The sequence below is a fragment of the Mycteria americana genome, chromosome 7 (assembly GCF_035582795.1).
Source record: "Mycteria americana isolate JAX WOST 10 ecotype Jacksonville Zoo and Gardens chromosome 7, USCA_MyAme_1.0, whole genome shotgun sequence".
NCBI lineage: Eukaryota > Metazoa > Chordata > Aves > Ciconiiformes > Ciconiidae > Mycteria > Mycteria americana.
In genome coordinates, this window is record NC_134371.1 from 43,957,264 (window position 1) to 43,976,954 (window position 19,691).

A 19,691-nucleotide genomic window follows, 5' to 3' on the forward strand; every position below is an offset into this window, starting at 1 on the left:
TTGTGGCAACACTGTTTTCACATGCTTCTTATACAGCAGATTTTAGCAAAGCCACCTTAGAAATTTCTATACCTACTAAAAGATAAACTCTGTATGCAATATGTTTTTCTCTTACCAAAGCTGATGAAAATGTTGTCCTTATGTACACGCACACAGTTTTTCCAAGAAGGCAATAGTTCAGATAAACTTTAATCGAATTTATAGATTATTTGTTCACAAATAACAAATGGATATTTTAAGAAATGTTTTGTTATTGACCTTCCAGAGGCTGCACCTTTTTATTGTTCCATCACTTAAGGAAGTGTTAAGGTAGTATCTGAAGTAGACCTCAATTCTAATTGTATATATTCACAGGAAAACTACCCATACACGCTGCCCTGATTTCAGCAACTGAGAAGCAGGTCAAGGGTAGGGTAGAAATTTGTACAATGGATTTGAAAGGTACTACATGTGCTGCCTGGCCTGCTTTGAGATCTATTTGTTTATGTTTGGAGAGCACTGCATAAGAATATTTCAAAACAGAAAATAGAGTTCCTTTGTTTCAAACTAGCAAGTTCCTGACAGATCTGCTTTATTTCAGAGAAAGAAAAGTACAACTGCTATTATTTTAATACTTTGTGGCATTCTTTTAATAGTTGAATAATTTATTTTGTATTATTTACAGTTACTTAGAACTTTCAATTAATGTTCTATAATATTCTGGGATTTAAATTCTGCAACTCCTGTTTAGTCTGTTAGATCCTGAGACTTCATGTGCTTTACCACTTTAGAATCATTGGATTTGATCAAACTAAATGACAGAATTACAGTTTAATTTTGTGCTATTTTTGAATGCAGAAAATCTCTCTAAATCATAAACTGAGATTGGGCCTGAGCACTGAGAGTGCTGTACAACAGAACATAACAACACGGAAAGAACTGTAGACCCAAAAAACCACATTTTATTCTACATTATATAATCCACCAACACTCTTCAAGTTCATCCTACTTAATGCTAGGCATCTTTCTTGGAGAACTGCCATTGTAGGCTCCTGATATAATCAAGACAGAAGGGCAGAGAAGCACAGACCTCCATGTGGTGATTCAGTTCCCTTCAGATCTGCATTGCCCTCTTGAGTTGTCTGTCTCTACTTATTGATAATAAAGGGAACTGGAGCATCGAGATGCTTTATTTTCTCTAACATTATGTGGGATTAATCCTTTTTTGTTTGGTTTGGTTTTTTTTTTCTGTAACATAGTGTTCCAAATCTGAAGGTCTTGATTTGTCTTGTTTGGACTAGATCATTGTCTGGATTTGTTTTCATCCTTACAAGCAACTTATTTATACTGTTTCCTCTAGATGAGAATTTTGACTGTGTAATTGGCATTGAGGCTACAGTATTGGCATGCTATGTTCATTCTGTAAATCAGTGTGTGGAAACATCCTAATTTTCTAATGTTGAAAGCACTGAAGGGTAAAAAAGACTGATCTCAGTGAGCTTTCAATGAAGACATAAGCAAAGTTTGTGCAGGCTTCTTAGTCTTCAGTATGAAAAAAATAAATGCCCATCTCAGTTTGTAGCCACCTTTTTCACAAGCTAATAATTCTACACTGGTGATATATGACTAACACTGATTTAAAAAGCCATATAAGTCTTAATAGATGATTCACTGTGCCACAGAAAGACGCCTGAAATAGTCACTGTTATTTGTTGTCTTGTACAGTTTACAGAAATAATTAGTATTCCATTTGACAAATAAGTGCAAACATCCATTAGCTAAATGACACAATATATACTTTGACTAGGTCTGTAACTTTCATTAGAACTCTGTCAATAGTAACTGCTGAACAGTGTCATATAGGAGTGCACATCTTTTAGTATATGTATAATTTCTCTGGTTAGGAGGCCACTGAGGTATTTAAAGAAAGAAAAATTATTGGATAGCCTAATCTGTCTTTGAAACTAGAAGAAAAGAGAAAAAATATCCTTGTATGTAATCTGTAAACTACAGACACATGGAGTTGGTCTTACAAATTTATTGATCTGCAAATGATTCCTACCCCCAGATCCATAAACAATTATCATCAAAAATCAGAGTGGAATAGAGCAAAAATTTTGTTATGTGATTACTGTTTGTTCTGTGATAATGTTGAAAATTGCCAACTGTATACAAAAATACAGAAGAAGCCTTTTCCCACTATATTCTGAGTGCAAAGGACAGCTTGAATAATGATATCTAAAAATGTTGAGATTAGCCAATTAGCTGTAAACATTATTTATTTTTTTAACTTTTCATCTGAAAGCTTACACCTGAGTTATAAGATAAAAATCGAAGGCATCTACATGTGTGACCACCACTTATAAGATTCTGTTGTGGAGATGTAACTGATGGGTTTGCTGATGATGCGTGAGGCAGAATTTAATTCATTTTCTGTGGGTTCTTTGCTAGCTACGGTAGAAGTTATTTGGAAAATACTTATTGTATGCAGACAGGAGCAAAGTTGATGAGGAAGAGCTCCTTCTATGCATTTATAATTTTTTTTAAATGTTTTCTATAAATATGCTGCTTTCTTGCAGCTATTGTACATAACATAGATCCCTCAAACTGATCTTTAAAGCAAATATCTGTGGAGAAAGACGACCAGTCAAATGGTAACAAATGCAATGCTGTTGTCTACACAGTTTACTACACAGTGTAAACACGTGTTACTACACAGTAGAAGAACAAGTAAAAATGTACTGGGTTTGACATAACAAATTTTCTCCCTCCATTGTAAACTATTGGGAGACCAGGAGGTCCAGCCATGTTCTTCGCCAGGGTCCTGGGTGTGCTGTGGCACTTCTAAGTGACTGGGACTGAACAGTTCCTCCACATTTGAGAGAGCATAATTTCAGTTCTGGCTAGACAGATAGATGGCAGAGGCACGTTCCTGCTTACTGAACTTGCACCCATACAAAGATCAGACAGAAGTATCTTCTGATATCAATATCCTCTTACTCTGTAAACACACGAGCTTTCAGAAAAGATCCTATAATATATATTCTGCAGCAAAACTGTACTTTCAGAATTATCGGTGGAGACGGCAGCTCCAATACGTTTGTACATATCCAGCTATTTTGTACTCTGCACAGAACTACAGGTTTCTGTTATCACACAAGGAAGTAAAGAAAGCATCTCTTTTCATACCTCAGCAAAAATCTACTTTTAAATACGTTAAAAATACACCCAAAATTCTGAAAAATTGATAAAGGAGCATATCTTTTAGATGCGAACTAATTGCTGGAAAGTAGTTATGTTTCAGCACTTATTTGTTTTAAACTTTCTCACAGAAATGACCATCAAAAGACTTACGAAAAGTTTCAGTCTCACTTGAAGCAGTAAGAAAGCATTTTTGCTGCTCTTTCTCAGTGCACCAGTCTAACTGCACTGGTAAAAAATGGCAGTAGAAAGAGGAGCCTTTCTGGGCTTCATACTGTCTTGGACTTGTTATAAAATGGTGTAATCCCCATATGAAGCTATGTGCCACCTCTGTCTATGTGTCTGATAAAAAAGCATGGTTTTGAACACAACCCTGTGTTGTACAGTCATATTGACTTCAGAATTGCTGAGAAGCCAATGTTTCTACGGAAGCAGACGGTAAAAGCAGGCCTGTCAACCAGGAACTAAGAAGGGCTGTGGTGTTACAATTTAATCCATACAGTGCCTGAAAGTCATTATCTCATTAACCTTAAAGGTCGGCAGGGAGGTACAGTGAGGGCAGTTATCAGTGGTGCCAAAAGCACACCATGAGCATGTCCCCATGGTACTGAATATACTCTAAGGGGAAAGTACTCTGAAAGTGTAAGCACTGCATTCAAGCTACTAATCTAGGTTTATTAATTTTGTATTACTGAGGCTATGGTACTTCATGGACCAAGGCAGTATTTCTAAATGTAACCAAAACATGGTTATGAAAACAGATCGGTGCTAGCTCAAAATTTTTTTTGTGTTGTGCTCCATTATACGTATGGATAAGTCTAGTGCTGGCTCCCATACGTGTTTGGGGGGAATACACTTGGTTACTGCTTGCTGTTGCAGAAAACGTGAAAGATCAGCCAGATGAAAGCCATCCTTAAGTGGACAGATTCCAGAAATGCACTTTGCTCCTCTTTCAGCATGAAGAACTCATGTAAGCTCTAAATGATGTCTCTTAAAATGAAACGCTGTCTCAAATTTACCACAGATGTAACATACTCAAAGACATTAAGCTAAAGGATTTTGACTGTTTATACAGAATTTTTTAGATATTTAAAAACTATACTCTGTAATATAAAATCATACACAGATGGGTAAAAAAAGTGTAAAAATGCCATTATGTGTGTTCATGTAAGCAATAGTAACAATTGCCTAAACAGAACTCCAGTCTTGGGCAAGCTGCAGATGCTTGAACAACTATTCTTAGTCATTCCAAAAGTGCTTCATTTCCTTAGTTATTGCATTACTGGGTGTGTTCATCCTATTTAGCTTATTTTGCAGTCTAGCAGGGTCAATACTAGGTCAGTATATAATGATTTATAATGAGCTGGTATCTGCGGCTGTTGAGGCCAGACATAATTACTGTAAGTGAGCTTGCCATTTTCTGCATGTTTTACTGTCAGTTATCAAAATGCCTGGTGGCGAGCATGATGTTCTGTTTAGCTGCAGCTTCTACACCTTATTCAACCAGGGATTATCACAGTGAGCTCTTAGGAAACTTCGTGTTACTAGCTTACTTCAGTGAGAACTGGATACGTATTTTGTTCAGCAGTTCAGTAAAATATTGAGGTAGGTTAGTAAAAAAGGTGAAGGCATATTTACTCGACAGTGCTTTGTATTATTGTAAAAAATTAAAAAGCAAAATTAAAGCCAATTAAAAATGTCCAAGTGCTACAGTGATAGAATTTCATGCATTCTGGTTCAAGTATTGTAGTCCTTATTCATGTAAAATTTCCTCTTAAAGGGCCATAATATTCAACAGGAATTTTAAATCTTACAAAAATTCATTACTGTTTAGAACTGGCAGCATTTGTCATTATGCAGTTGTGTAGCCATAAGACAAAGGGTAAAATTGGACCATTTGTTTAGCCACTGGCTAGAACAAACTCGTCTTCTTGAATAAAGGACAGAGAGGGACAAGACTGGAAAAGGCCATGTGTTATTTTACACTGTTATTACCGAAACGGTTAGGCAGCACATTAAGAGTGGCTATCAGAAAAACAAACTAAAGAAATAAAGTAAGAGAAAATCAAATCAGTGTCTCCAAAATGACAGACCAAACTTTATCAGTGTGCTGACCCAAAGGCACCCTGTCTGGCAAAATAAATACAGGTGATTTAGCCTTTCCACACAGAATCATCTTCTCTGTTCACTGCCCCCTTGTACACTGTCTTGTAACACACACATTCTTCTTCTACTATTTTTTTTCCCGTATGTAATACTCACTTCTCAGGCACCACTGCTGAGAAAATTCTGTAGGTTAAGTAAACTACCAAGCTACATTTTAACCACTACCCATTTATACAAACATAAGCATGACCATACTGGATGAGACCAAAGACTCATGTAGTCTACTTTATTTGTCTCCAGCCCTGGTCAACAGCAGATCCCTAAGGCATAGTGCAAAAATGGGGCAATCAAGTGGTGTTTCCTGTGGATCTTTTCCTAGCCTCCAATAATCTGCAGCTCATTAATTTCATTAACCCAGTATGTTTATATTTAATGCCCTCAACAGATTCTTCTCCATGCTTCCCAAACTCCTATAAATTTAAGTTTTCAAGCTCTTGCAGCAGAAAGTTCTTCAGAGTAACACATTTTGGGTGTTTGAACCTACCATCCACTACTTTCTGTAATCTAGATTAATAAAATCTACACTTTCTGTAATCTAGATTACTAACAGCTGTCCCCTATACTCCTTATGGGAACCTGACTTGGTCATCAGAGTGATAAGGCTAAGATCTTGCATATTTTTCTCTGTCCCACCAGTCACAGGAAGGTGACCTTAGTATGGGTACTTCTATTGGTAGTCTTCAATTTTGAGTGACTTTTCTGCTGAGTTTGCACTCTTGGTACCTATGTAAATTTTTCCCCACTCCTTTCTCCTGTGTTTTTGCATCACCTGTATTTCCTTAGAGTGAGAATGATTCCCTTTCCCGTGCACGCACATTCTGTTTCCACACCCAGTATAACAGGACCCCAGTAGTACCAGGTGCTAGTTAACACTTTCACTGCAAGTATATTACTCTTTTTATTTCAAAGCATGATTTCCACAATGCCTGTTTTATCACCATGTAGTAAAGGAAGAAAAGCCAATATATATAATAAAAACAAAGGGGTTTTGGCCACTTACCAAGTGAAGATAAGACATAATAAGGTAGAAATTAGAATGAGGACTTGGTTAAACATTGCAGACTGTGTGCGTTGGATGGCTCTGTGAAGATCATTCTATATTAATGGAAAATAGGTGTTATTTTTGGTTTTGAATTAATAAGGCACAAGCTGATTCTATAGAGGAATTATATAGTGCCCTGATAAAATGCAGTCATTCAAATGCATTTAGAATTTGCTGATCACATAGAAGAGCTGATCATACAATTTGCTGATCACATAGAAGAGCCAGCTGTGATTCTCTGATTATTTAACTAGTTCTTTGTTCACCCTGGCACAGTTCGGATATCTGTGTATTATATCAAAGGATGGGAAGCGAGGGGGTGGTTAATGAGGATGTACTGATAGTGTGGGACTTGAGCATGATGTAAATGGTAGGGAATAAGGGGTGGAGAATGTGCTGGTTTTGGCTGGGATAGAGTTAATTTTCTTCACAGTAGCTAGTAGGGGGCTATGTTTTGGGTTTGTGCTGGAAACAGTGTTGATAACACAGGGATGTTTTAGTTACTGCTGAGCAGTGCTTACACAGAGTCAAGGCCTTTTCTGCTTCTCACCCCACCCCACCAGCGAGGAGGCTGGGGGTGCACAAGAAATTGGGAGGGGACACGGCTGGGACAGCTGACCCCAACTGGCCAAAGGGATGTTCCATACCATATGATGTCATGCTCAGTATATAAAGCTGGGGGAAGAAGAAGGAAGGGGGGGACATTTGGAGTGATGGTGTTTGTCTTCCCAAGTAACTGTTAGGCATGATGGAGCCCTGCTTTCCTGAAGATGGCTGAACACCTGCCTGCCCATGGGAAGGAGTGAATGAACTCCTTGCTTTGCTTTGCTTGTGTGCGTGGCTTCTGTTTTACCTATTAAACTGTCTTTATCTCAACCCACAAGTTTTCTCACTTTTACTCTTCTGATTCTCTCCCCCATCCCACCAGTGGGGAGTGAGCAAGCGGCTGTGGGGGGCTTGGTTGCCGGCTGGGGTTAAACCATGACACTATTGCAAGCTGCCTTAAGGTCTGTCTACTCAGGTCTAGCTTACAAATTACAGGCTGCAAGAACCAATTAAGGCATAGCAGTTGAGTTCCCTACAATTGTGTATAAATGGAAAAACAACAAAAGAACCAGCCATTCCAACTTTCCCTTATTGGCACAGTACCAATTTATACTAATTGAGATTTCACTTGAGGTCTTAATTTTTTCTAATTTTGATGCAGAAAGCAGTTTAGCAATGCTTGACCATTTGTATAATCTAAATACAGATCTGGTTAGCTTCCTATTAAAGTTGGACAGCAGACTGTACTGCCAAAATCCCACTAAAGACAATATACTAAAAACATAGAAGCTCTAAAATAGTTATTTCCTTTGTCATACTTACAATCATATTCTCTAAAGCATGCTTTGCCAGCCAACAATTTAAAAATACAGGAATAAACAGGTTTCTTAGGACTGGCCAGAAAATCTGAAAGAAAAATTAACAAATTCATTAAAAGCTTTTCTATTCAAGAATAGAGCTTTTCTATTCAAGCAGCAATGAAACACTTGGGAAAAATACTATTATTAATGTGTTTCTAGTGTGAGATATGGCTTTAAATAACATTTTTTCTTCCTTTGTGATGAACTGTATGGAAGATAATTTGATAAAATAAGGACAGTCAGTTTTCAGTGCAGACACCAGAGATTCTTAGATTTTTATATCTAGCTGGTTTATTTTATTGATTGTGCTGTAGTTTGAGATAGAGGGGTTTGGTCTTGTTTGTCCCCTGTCAGGGAAGAAGGGGAAAGTGATCTGTATTATTACTTCACTCAAGTAGCAAACTGTCTTCTTGTTGTTGACAAATTTATGTTCCCACAGGCACAAATTTTTCATCCATATAAGATTCAAATTTACTTCAGTAAAAATTAAGAGTATCTGTGCAGCTATAAAATTGCAATGTGCAAATGTATTAATTCAAATATGTTTACCGTGATGATGAAAGGGACAGCATTAATTATTTCCAGGAGAAAGGGTATTCTCAGAATTTGTTCCCAGATATTTCCCTTCAAAGAAAAGGAAAAAAAAACCACCATGTCACAGTAAGCTTACATATAGTTCTGATGAGAAATATATGTGATGTTCCAATGCCACATATGCTGTCTCTCCTACTAGCTGAATTTCAGGAAGACCATTCATCTCAAATTTAAACACATATGCCAAATATATTCACATATGTGAATATAGAATGTAGGCCACTCTGGCCTATTTTTCTTACTGTTTATCATAATTTTTACCTCACAGGTAAAAATATATACTTTTAAATCTATATTTTTACTAGAGCAGTTCTCTGTTTCCATATGACCATATATTTCCTTGCTATGACCTAGTTAGTAAGACAGCTCAAATTAAGAATTCTAATTGTATTAACTAGTCAACTCATTCTCTCAGCTAATGAAGAGCTTCAGTAAATTAAGTTTTCAGTTTTTTCAGAGAATAATATGCTCCTGTTTTCTTCTATTGCATTTTTAGGTACCTTGGAATCACACACAGATATTTTGTCTCTGCTTTTTCGTTATTCAAAGGTTAGTTTACTTTTATTTTTACATGCACACTCACACACAGATAAGGAGGTGAGGTTCCTGTCCTAAGGAATTTATCTTTTTAATAATTCTCATTTTTCAGTGACTCTTCATACAAGTAACAGATTACCCTCCTGGCAAATTCTTTCATCTGCAACTATTTCTACTTCTTTTTCTTAGAAGCTTCTAAATCTTTAAAATTCTGCATTACAATCCTTTAGCTTTTGACTGTGCCAAAGCTTTTCTTACCTTAATGCTTATTGTCTTAGAGTGTCTAAAAACTGGAGACAAAGCCCTAGTAAAGCGTAAGAGTTGCAGAGACATATATCCAAAGGACATGTCCCACTCACAAGATTTTACCATCAAATCAACTGTTTTGATTACCCCTATGCACAGGTGACTGCCCTATATTCCATACCAATGTTTGTTATGAATGATGAGCCACTCTCTGTACATCCTTCTGATAGAACTTCATGGCAAAATATAAAGCAAAAGAGGAATGCAAATATGTTGTATTTTCCAAAGGAAAAATACCAGCTTGTTTTCTCTTAATCTTGTTTCATTAGCCTCTGCATGTTAGTCACAGAGGTCTGGATATTTCTCTTTATTAATTCTGAGATAATTAAGATATTAACTTATTAAGAAATAAGTATTAAAAAGAGGAATGAAATTAAGTTAGGGAAAGATAGCAGTATTCTATAGTGAGTCCTTCCTTCCTTTGCATTTACCTTCTTTTATCTTTACTTCGTATTTTCTCTTTCCCAACTCTTTTGGAGAGAGAAGTAAGGAAGACAATCTAGTGTTTAATATTTGAATTAGGACTACAAGATCAAAGTTCTGTATTTCTGCCACAAACATTTCAGTACATTTCAGGGCTTTTTGGAACTTGGTCTTGCTTACATGAAATTAGAGGTCTTCCCACATATTTCGACAAAAGTGGTACTGATCTTTTAATCTGCTTACTGCTAGCTACAGGATGGGGATACTACTACTTCTTTTCCACATCTGAGCAGTGACTGTGAATGATTAAATGTTGGGATGAAAATCCATACATTTAAAAAAGAACGTATTTAAGATTCTGTGACTTACAGCTTGACTAACTCTGTATATCAAGAATCCATCATAGGTAATGCAATAACAATGTAGCATATATCATGGCAATATTACAAGAATTTGCAGTACAACATCATCTTTTCAGTTGCAATGGTATGTTAATCTTTCCTGTTAAAATAACCATGTGATATAACCATTGAAAATTAAATACAAGCTCCATAGCATATAAAATTCTTTTTCTAGTTTTAACTTTTCACATCTGGAAGCCATTGTACTTATGGGGCAGGGATTATTGTCCTCCATGTAATTGTAATTGGTGGGAGTTAGACATACTTAAATAATCTTAAATATTTCATGTGATAAGCAGCCCTGTAAACAGGAGTGAAATTATGAGACTCTAAGCTGAGGTTTTATTTGTAGGAATAATAAAATCAAAAGAAAATTTGGTTTTCCCTACTGACCCATTCTGTGTTTCCTCATTTTTAATGGTAAGAGCTTTCTTTTCTGCATTATAGAAAAGAAATGTCACATAATTTACTTATGCAGGCAAAATGCCTGTGCAGATGTGCTCCAGGTACTTAGTGATGCATGCAGCTGTAAGATTCTGGCTTCCACATACAAATGCATCACGTCTTCTGCAAAACTGCCTTTTGCAGTGAAAATGTAAGGTACTGATAAAAGCAGCTAAGACTGCCTGTGCACCAGTGATATAGTAGGATTGCCAGATATCTGTGATGAGTTTTGGCAATGAAAATTTCTAATGTAGACGTCTTTCAGAATTTTGGCCAAGGGTAAACCCTCATATAATGGGTTAATCTGTGAGAATGCAGATTGTAAACCATTCATTCTTGAATCCAAGTGATCAGCAGTATGATACAGTGTGACATTCTTTGCATTCCTCCCCATATAAAAGCACTAAAAAATGCAAAATCACTGTATCCTAGTAGCATGACATACTACTATGTCCTCACATGTTGAATCATTTCTCATATGTCATCAACCAAGTATCAGAAGAAAGGTAAATTCCTTGGAGTATTCTCTCAAATGACTGCTTTATTTATTTTACAAGTTATTTGTGAAATCCTAGCAATGTGCACACAAATGCAAACACAATCGTCTTTTTCTTCTTGTTTTCTTCCTGTCTCATCCTCTGACTTGTGCCTAAACTGTAAAAGCTTTGGAAATGTTGGCATGAAATAAAGAATCTGTCACAGATTTACATGAACCAAGACTCCTTCTGTCATCCTGGCTGTGCAGAAAGGCCTTAGAGTGGGTGAAATAACAGCCGCCTTGGCTTCCTGAGACTGGTGTAAAACTGGGGTAAATGGCTCTATCATGACATTTCCAGATTGTAACTAAGAGGACAGGAGCAGAGGGAACGAGGTGTTTGCATCAGGTGGATTGCCAAAGTGCATTTCAGTACTATTATTCTTCCTTACATTACTCTTGCTCTCTTATGGGCAGTGGAAATATAGCCATCATAAAATTGCCTCAACCTCTGTGGCAGGTATATGCAGCAAATCAAGATAGTAGAGCTTTACACCCGTTGCACGCTAATAAGTAACTTCTCATGGCAGCTGACTTGCCAATATTGCTTTCATATTCCTTACTCACTGAAATTGATGCAGACCACAAGCAGAATGGATAGGGATAAAAAAATGCTGCCTAATAAACTCAGGAACAGCATAAATTGTGATTGCTTTTTACTGTTTTGGCACTAGATGTGTTAATTTTGGACTGTTTCTGCCTATAACTGATTTGCATTTGTAACCCCCAACACCTAAATAGTATATGCTACTTACAAGGATTAAGAAGAATAATTTTTGACAGTAGACAGTTTTAAGGCTCTTAGCATTATTGGGCGCTAAGGAAAACATTTATGCCATAATCACTTGATAAGCACACTAAAGTACAACTCTCTAACTTCAGTGGTGGCTCTGATAGCTACTGAATGTCAGTAATTCAAAAATTAAAAAAAAAAAAAGATTATGCTCCAAGATATTTTCACCTTTAGAAACCAAGTCTTTTCATATTTACTTTGATAAATGATTCAGTATTTTTCTCCTGAAGATACTAAGAATGCAGAGTACCTAAAACTCACTAGGGTAGCACGTAACAAAATGTAATGAAGAAAATTGAATAAAAATATTAGGAAAATACAACTTTTTAAGGAGAATACAAATACAAAAATATATTGTATTCCCATCAGATGATTTCAAGGCATTTTGCAAAGATGTTCCAATAGCATCAGAGAGATGGGTAACACAAGTATGTTGGTATCCGTAATTTAAAAAAAAAAAAGTACTGTCTTGGCCTAGTTTTCTGGTGTGCAGTTTTAGAGGCTTGAAACTTGAGTTACAGATACTGAGTAGCTACAGCTTTGACATGAATGAGAGTCATGTCCATTGCATTATGGATAGATATATAAAACTGTACACTTGAAAAATCAGTATTCAAACATCAAGGTCACATCTGAGAACGTGTTTTCAAATTTCAATGTGCCAGTGGACAATGCAAAAAAAATGGAAATTTCCTTTCTGACTTCCACTCTCTAGATATTACTGTTTGCTCAGAAATTTGGGAAACGTGAACAGGGCTCCCTGTGACAATATGCTGTCCTCTACATGTGTGTTTTTCTCAACTTCCTGCTTATACATCAGTGTGGGCACAAATGCAGGCACATGAATTTTATATCGAAACATTTAACACAGTTACTTTCTGTGATGAATTATGCCTAAAAGTAACTAAGAGTACTTACCTTGTAGCTCAGGTAACTCAGCAGCAGAGTTTCAAAGAGACTTATTAAAGCCACAGAAACCTTAAGTGAAGTGATAAAATATGTGTATTAATACTGGCTTCTAAAGAATATATGACATTAAGCATTACAATGAAAAGTAAAAGATAATTAAAAAAAAGCTTTCCATGCATCCTCTGAAACCATCTCAGCTAACAGCATTTAGCATGAAGCTTAAATATTGTTATTTTTCTGACTAAAGCACAGGCTGTGACTTGAGTCTCATTGCTCTTTTCCAAGTATAACACTCCAGAGAGTCTGCAGGGTGGCCTTTCCATGGTTTTTAGAGAGCTCCATACACAGTCTGCCAGATCGTTTCTCAAGTATCAGTTGTCTGTTCCTAAAAGGTACTGAGATCTTTTCACAAGACAGAGAAAGAGAGAGAAGGAGGAAGCTGTAAATAATGGAAGCTAGTCAGCTCTTTACTTTTCTGTAAAGATGTTATGAATGTGTGGAAAAACAAACACTTTTTTTACTGTGTATAATTCAGAAAGTTGAAAACAGCAAAAAATTATACAGATAAATCATTATTGATTTTAATATTTAAATGCACTGAGCTCAAAGTATCAGCCTTCACTTAGATTATATGTAGTTAGTGTATGTATTATGTAATTTAAAAATATTTAAATAGTCAAATATCAAAATAGTAAAAAATTTACTTAAAACTTTATACATATTAACCACAAAACTTACTTAAATCCTTTGCATAGCAAATATTCACATTTTAATGTACAAATTCAGCTGGATCCTGAAGTCAAACAAGCCTCAGGATTTCTAATTTTAAACTAATGCTCACTACTACTGAAAACTCAGAAAAGTGCACTATTTTAGCGCTCACAATATCATTACCTAGAATTAAAAAAGATGCTATGAATTGGAAAATCATTAAAATACACAATCAAAATATTATATCATTTTCTCCAAGTATTACTGTTTTATATAAAGTCAGGTTGTATCTCAAATAAAAATAAATCATTGTTTGCAACTACTATAAATATCCTACAGCGAACGCATGTGTATATACACATGCATACACATACACATATGTATAAATTCCTATGTTTATCAAATAAACTTATTAGAATAAGACTATAACCATAGGCAAATAAATCTCTCAGTATTTTTAAATTAAATTGAATACAGTAATCTGAATGTCTATGTCAAAATTTATTCAAACTGTGCATACTTTAAGCAAGGAATTGAAAGGTATTTTCATCAAGGGACTCTTCCCTTAGTAAAATCATGTATGAGAGAGAGGTACAAACCATTGTAATGGCATTGCACTAAGCATGGTGCAAGACTATAATGGTATAACCATTCTGGAAGCTTAAGGAATCCTTAGTAGAAAAACACATTTCACAGGGAGAATTCCCACAGCACTGTCCACAAGTAAAAAAAGTGTTCCTAAAATGAGCAGGCTCCAGGACACTGAGGATTGAACCACAAACTCCAAAAGATCTCCAAGAACCACAAAGCACTGATGTAGTGCATCTTTTGTGACATACTTGTCTAAACATGTAGGCTTCTATATTATGAAGTAACTTTAGCTTTCTAGTGTATTAAACAAGAAAGCCCATGAAGCATGTCAAAAGCTAGTCATAAGCAATTATGAAATTTAAACTCATCATTAGAGCAAACAGTGACTCCTTGACTCAATGGAGCTTGATAATTCTAAGAGAAAAGGCTATCTAATTCTACAATATTTTGTTATAAGCTTTAATACGTTATAAATATATTGTAAAACCATATCAATTCAAATCAGTTAGCTCAGATCAGCTTACCTTTACTTTATGCTTTTGTTGTACTTGGTCATCAAGTAGATTTCTTTGTTAATACAACTTCTCCAAGTATCCTTTAACATCACTAAAATGCTATAAATCAATATTGTCTACAGTTATTAAATGGAAATAGTTAAATTGGCCATTTACATATTACCTGTAATCCCCATAAAGGCAAGCTTCGATTCACCCAAATAATAGGAGACCTGTTCATTATAATAAGAAAATAAATATGAAATTAATAAAACTCTGGTCAGTGTTTTGAAAAAAATCAAAATAAAAAAAATTTTACATGTGAATGGAAATGAGAGCAGCCCTATTTTAAAAAAAAATTCTCAGTAATAAATATTTTAAATCAGTAGTTATCTACTGAGTATTGACATCGCTTGTATTTCTAATCCAGAGCAAATCATTGAGTTCCCATGGGAGTAATCCAACACCCAGTGACACCAAAATCTTTTATTAGCTTCAGTGGCTGCTAGTATACACCCTGTGATTCCAGAAAGAATAAATCAATTTGAGCTTTTGATTCTAGAGATGCAGAGGAAAAATTATTTGTGGTAGAAAAAAGAAACTTGACAATTTTTTTGTGTGAACTTTCTGCTATCTGTGTAATGATATAAATGGTATCTAACTCATAGGGGCTGTCATATCTTGGAAAAATCTCATGTTGTCTTAGTATTTACTAAATTCAATGATAATAGGCACTTGATACAGTACTACTGGAATCTGGCACACTCAATGGCACAATAGTTTACTGGTAGTCATTTACTGCTAGTCATAATTGTTTTTTAAGTAAGGACATCCATTTTTTTTCAGCAAGGTATAAGGATTGATGGAATTCAGATCTTAGAAGAGCATCCAGTCCAGCAGTTCACTTATACAATCAGAGAAACAATTAAAATATTGAAGGCAGTTTTGAATATTCAGGAACACAGAAGTAATTGCTTGAGAGTTATGAAAACATCACTATTATATGTTAAAATGTCATCATTCCAGATGGAAATGGATTTATCTTCCTGTTTCCCTCCCCTTCCCACCATTATGAGGACTTTTGGTTTGCTTTTTTTAAATTAGGAACTCACCAATCAATCGTTCCAGGTGTGTAGTTTTGATTGGAACAACTCCGGTTTAATTCCTTACTGATAGTTGTCATCCCATCCATGCAAAGTCCATTTTCATTAGCAAATGCATATGGGAACATGATCATAAAAACATATGGGAGGAAAGGGATATTAATTACATTATTAAGTATTCTATAAAATGCATGCAATAGTTTGAAACCCTAGGCAATGGATATAGACATTTTAAAAAGTAAAATAACTTTTAGAAAGTTGTTCCGTATGTGTTCTATATTTGTAGATAAAGGACTATGAAGCATTTCAGGTTACATTTTTTAAAGATTTTTTTTCAAACATGTTCCTATTTAAAAACAAATCAACTGAAATTACACTTTCAAAAGCTGAACTAAATACACAATAAATATTGAAGATCAAGAGATACTAGAAATACTATCACATGGATAGGCTGCGATAACAAGAGCACATATACCTGCCATACTCTCAGCAGGAAAGATTGCATCAAACTACTCTTTATATCCTCTTGTAAGGCTGTGAGGAGAGCTGGAGATTCACACAGCAGTAATTCAAGTAAGAAACTGGTGACATCTATGTAAAAAAATAGCTGCTATGTACATGTGATGTTATCTTGCCTTGAATTGCTGGCACAAATCCTCCCTTCAAATGATCATGTAAGGATGTGGGAATGTATATTTGTGTAAATGATGAAAAATATCCTTGTTTATCCTCAGCAAACAAGGTCAGCGGAAAAGAAAAGGATTTGCAGACCACAGATTAGTAATAGCTGTATTTTTACCGACTATGAGTGGGACAGGTACTAAATGGTATCCATTAATAAGGATGGTTTATGTCTTAAGCTCTTCCCTGTACACCCACTGTTCCTGAAGAAGTAAATGAAAGTTACTAACTTGTGCAGGCATTTCTGAAAAAACAGGACATAAATCTGCAGGGGAAGTCTGTGATGAAAAGCATTCCTCCCAAAATTGTCACTTTAAAAACAACCAGGTGATAATGTTTTCTGTGGCCATGCTCTCAGCACACTGAATAGTTTCTTTCATCAGGCTGTAACACATTATCTAAAAAGGATTTTTTTTCCTAACACCACATTTGTAGGAATGCATTATAGCAGTAGTTTAGGTATCAAGCCCTCAGGATCTCTATGGCCAAAACCATTGACATTAATGGGGTACCATTTGGGCACAGGGCTGGTTTGTCTGGCATAGCTTCTGAGACTGGGGTCTTAGTGAGCATGCAGAAATGAATTATCTGAAAATTCTCAGCCAGACAAATGTTATACAGAGACAGAACAAACTAATTAGTCTCTTAAATGTACCCCAACATAATATAAGGGAATAATATACATAGAAAAGACAAATACACTCTCTAGCTGGTGAATTGTTAAACATTTAGATTGAAGGAACAAACATGTCAGGAAAGGCCTGGGGAATTAAGCAGGCTGCAAGACACAGAAAAATCTTTGCATATGAATACAAAAGTATTTGTGGCAGAAGTGCTGATGTTCTAATCTCTTCTGCATACCCAGACGTAACCTTGCAGTATAATACGCTCATTTGGGCTCACTAGAGTTCTTATAACAAAACAATATCAGCAGCTTTTTCATGTCAGAAAGTATCATTAGCTGTAAAATTTCAAGTCCCTGAGTTGCTGTGCTACTATGCCTAAATTTCTAAGGATGGATTTTCTCTTCTCCGCTACTGTTAAAGGTTTTGGGAAATCTTTATTGCTTGTTTTCTCCTTACACATTCCTCTCCTTGAAGAGATATTCTAAGATACATGTGGATAAAAAAGATACAAAAAAACCTCAGTTTTTTGCAGTTCTTGCTTTTCCAGGGAGATTTTTTTCTGGCCCTTTTTCAGATGTTCTAATTTCTTACAATAAATTTTGACAAAAAATTCTCAAATGCATCTTCTGTACTTCCATTCACACATCCTTCTCTCATGCACTGCTGAGTAAAGCTGATATTCTTTAACTCGCTTTGCTTTGGATTTGATTCTTGTAAAATATAGTATTTCTCCTGTGCACCAGCTTTTTTATATTATTACCCTTATTAGATTTAACTGATTTTCAAATATTAAAATTAGAAATCTTACTTTGTCCTTTGCCTAACATTGTGTGAAGAGCGCTAGCTCTATCATCCCAAGCTTAGTATTTTCATCTGTGCTTTGTTTCTTTCAGTATTTAACGCCAACAGAATCAGATCAAGTGAAAGCAAGTTCGCTAATAAAGTGTGGTGCTTATTAGCATTTAGAATTGAGAAGATTCAATATATCCAGGATACAAATACAACTGAAGTACAGGATTGAATAAATTATAAATATAATTTCTTCTACAATTGGTGGCTGATTGTATAACACATGGAAAAAAAAAAAAAAAAAGGCAGAGTACCCAATGACCTATATAGAATACCATACTGACAATTGTAGGTGTGCGAAATCACGCACTATGACCATAGATCATCATGAGTACAGAATGTACTTTTGGTCTCCCTTTCTTCTAAGTGTTTAGAGAAAGAAGAGGCCTAGAAAATTATCATCAATGTCATCTGCATGAAAGCTCAGTTTCATGTATTTGTCTGTTTATTTCCAGGATCTGGGGTTTTAAGTAAAATTATTTAAGTACAATCCTAAAATTATTGTTGCATAAACTGGCAACCAGATATTTGCAATTTTATTTTTATAAATATAAACATAATACGATACATAGAAATATTATGTAATAATACAACCAAAAGATACCAGTTTGCACAACTATATCTGATGCACAGTATCTGAGCAAACAGCCAGGATTATTTTAGCAGTAAAGTGGAAAAAGAATATTGTTATTTTGGTTCTTATTTCCATTCACAATGTAAGACTAGCTTTATAATTCTTCCAAAACATCTGTAAGACATAAAACCAAATCCCTGTTGACAGAATATCAAGCATTTATTCATTAAATTCATTTATTTCTTATAAGTTAAACAATGCTTTGAGAGCAGAAATAACAAAAAAAACCCAAAACATTACCATCCAAGTCCTTGTGTAGGATCATCCAGGAGCACACGAATTATGTATAAGAAACAGCTTAGTAGCTTGAGAGAAAAATTGAATAATCGTATTCTCAGACCTATTTTAAAAAGAAAAGAAAATACAGAAATAAATTCAGGTTCTTTACAGTTTCATCCACTTTTAAGGTAAAACTAAAAGGAACCAGAATAGCCATGCTGCAATAGAGCAAAGGTTGATCTAGCTAGTAAGCTGCCCCTGATATGGGCGATTGGGGTATCACACAGAAGAAGAACGTAAGAATAAGCCTGTCAGATACACGTATAATACAGCTTTCCAGCTTCCAGAATCTCTGGGTTAAGACTCAGTCTGTTTTAATGTAAAGAACTACTCAGTCATTTGTTTGAAAGCTATGCCATTCGTCTTTCCTGATGCCATTCTTTGGGTCTTCTGTAGTTTTACAAGTCCACTTTCTTGAAAGGGGAACCAGAACTACGTATGGTATTTGAGATGCAAGATACAGCGACATGCAGAAGACATACTTTCAACCATAGGCAGAGGATATACAATGGCAAGTATTTAAATAATAATACCTGAAAGTCTTCATGCAGTAGCTTCTCAGAATATATTAATATTATCCCAATTTATAAAATATTAAACTGTAGTTGTTTAATGTTGAAGTTGCGTAATTAGGCATCCAAGAATCAGGACACCTGAAAGTCATGCTGAATGCACAACTGAACTGAATCAACAACTTGTTCTACAGACCATGTGAACATTGAAATGTTCTAGCTGAAAGGATATATCACAAATACGATCACAAAATATTACAGCATTTCCTACAAACATAGGTCTACTGCACAAAGGCAGAATTCCTTCAAAGGGATCCATATGGACACTTGCTTCTATCACATGGTGATAGAAGTTATTTCAGTGCTAATTGGAGTCATTATCTACTACAGTCAAACTTGACTGTATTTTAATCAGATTTTGCAGTCATTAGAGGATTAGAGTTTAAATTTTCGGTCTTGTTATTAAATTCAATAG

The 19,691-nt window shown here is 35.3% G+C and overlaps 1 protein-coding gene across 1 annotated transcript in view; it reads right to left on the minus strand.

Moving 5' to 3' along the window:
* KCNT2 (potassium sodium-activated channel subfamily T member 2) overlaps positions 1-19,691 on the minus strand; it is a 168,210-nt gene that overhangs the window by 106,049 nt on the left and 42,470 nt on the right. Inside the window, exons 3-9 of the mRNA XM_075508151.1 lie at positions 18,666-18,765; positions 15,645-15,701; positions 14,717-14,765; positions 12,746-12,805; positions 8,344-8,418; positions 7,757-7,840; positions 6,347-6,441 (exon numbers count right to left, since the gene is read on the minus strand). Of these exons, the coding sequence (XP_075364266.1) occupies positions 6,347-6,441; positions 7,757-7,840; positions 8,344-8,418; positions 12,746-12,805; positions 14,717-14,765; positions 15,645-15,701; positions 18,666-18,765 (520 nt within the window). The remainder of the gene's footprint in view (positions 1-6,346; positions 6,442-7,756; positions 7,841-8,343; positions 8,419-12,745; positions 12,806-14,716; positions 14,766-15,644; positions 15,702-18,665; positions 18,766-19,691) is intronic.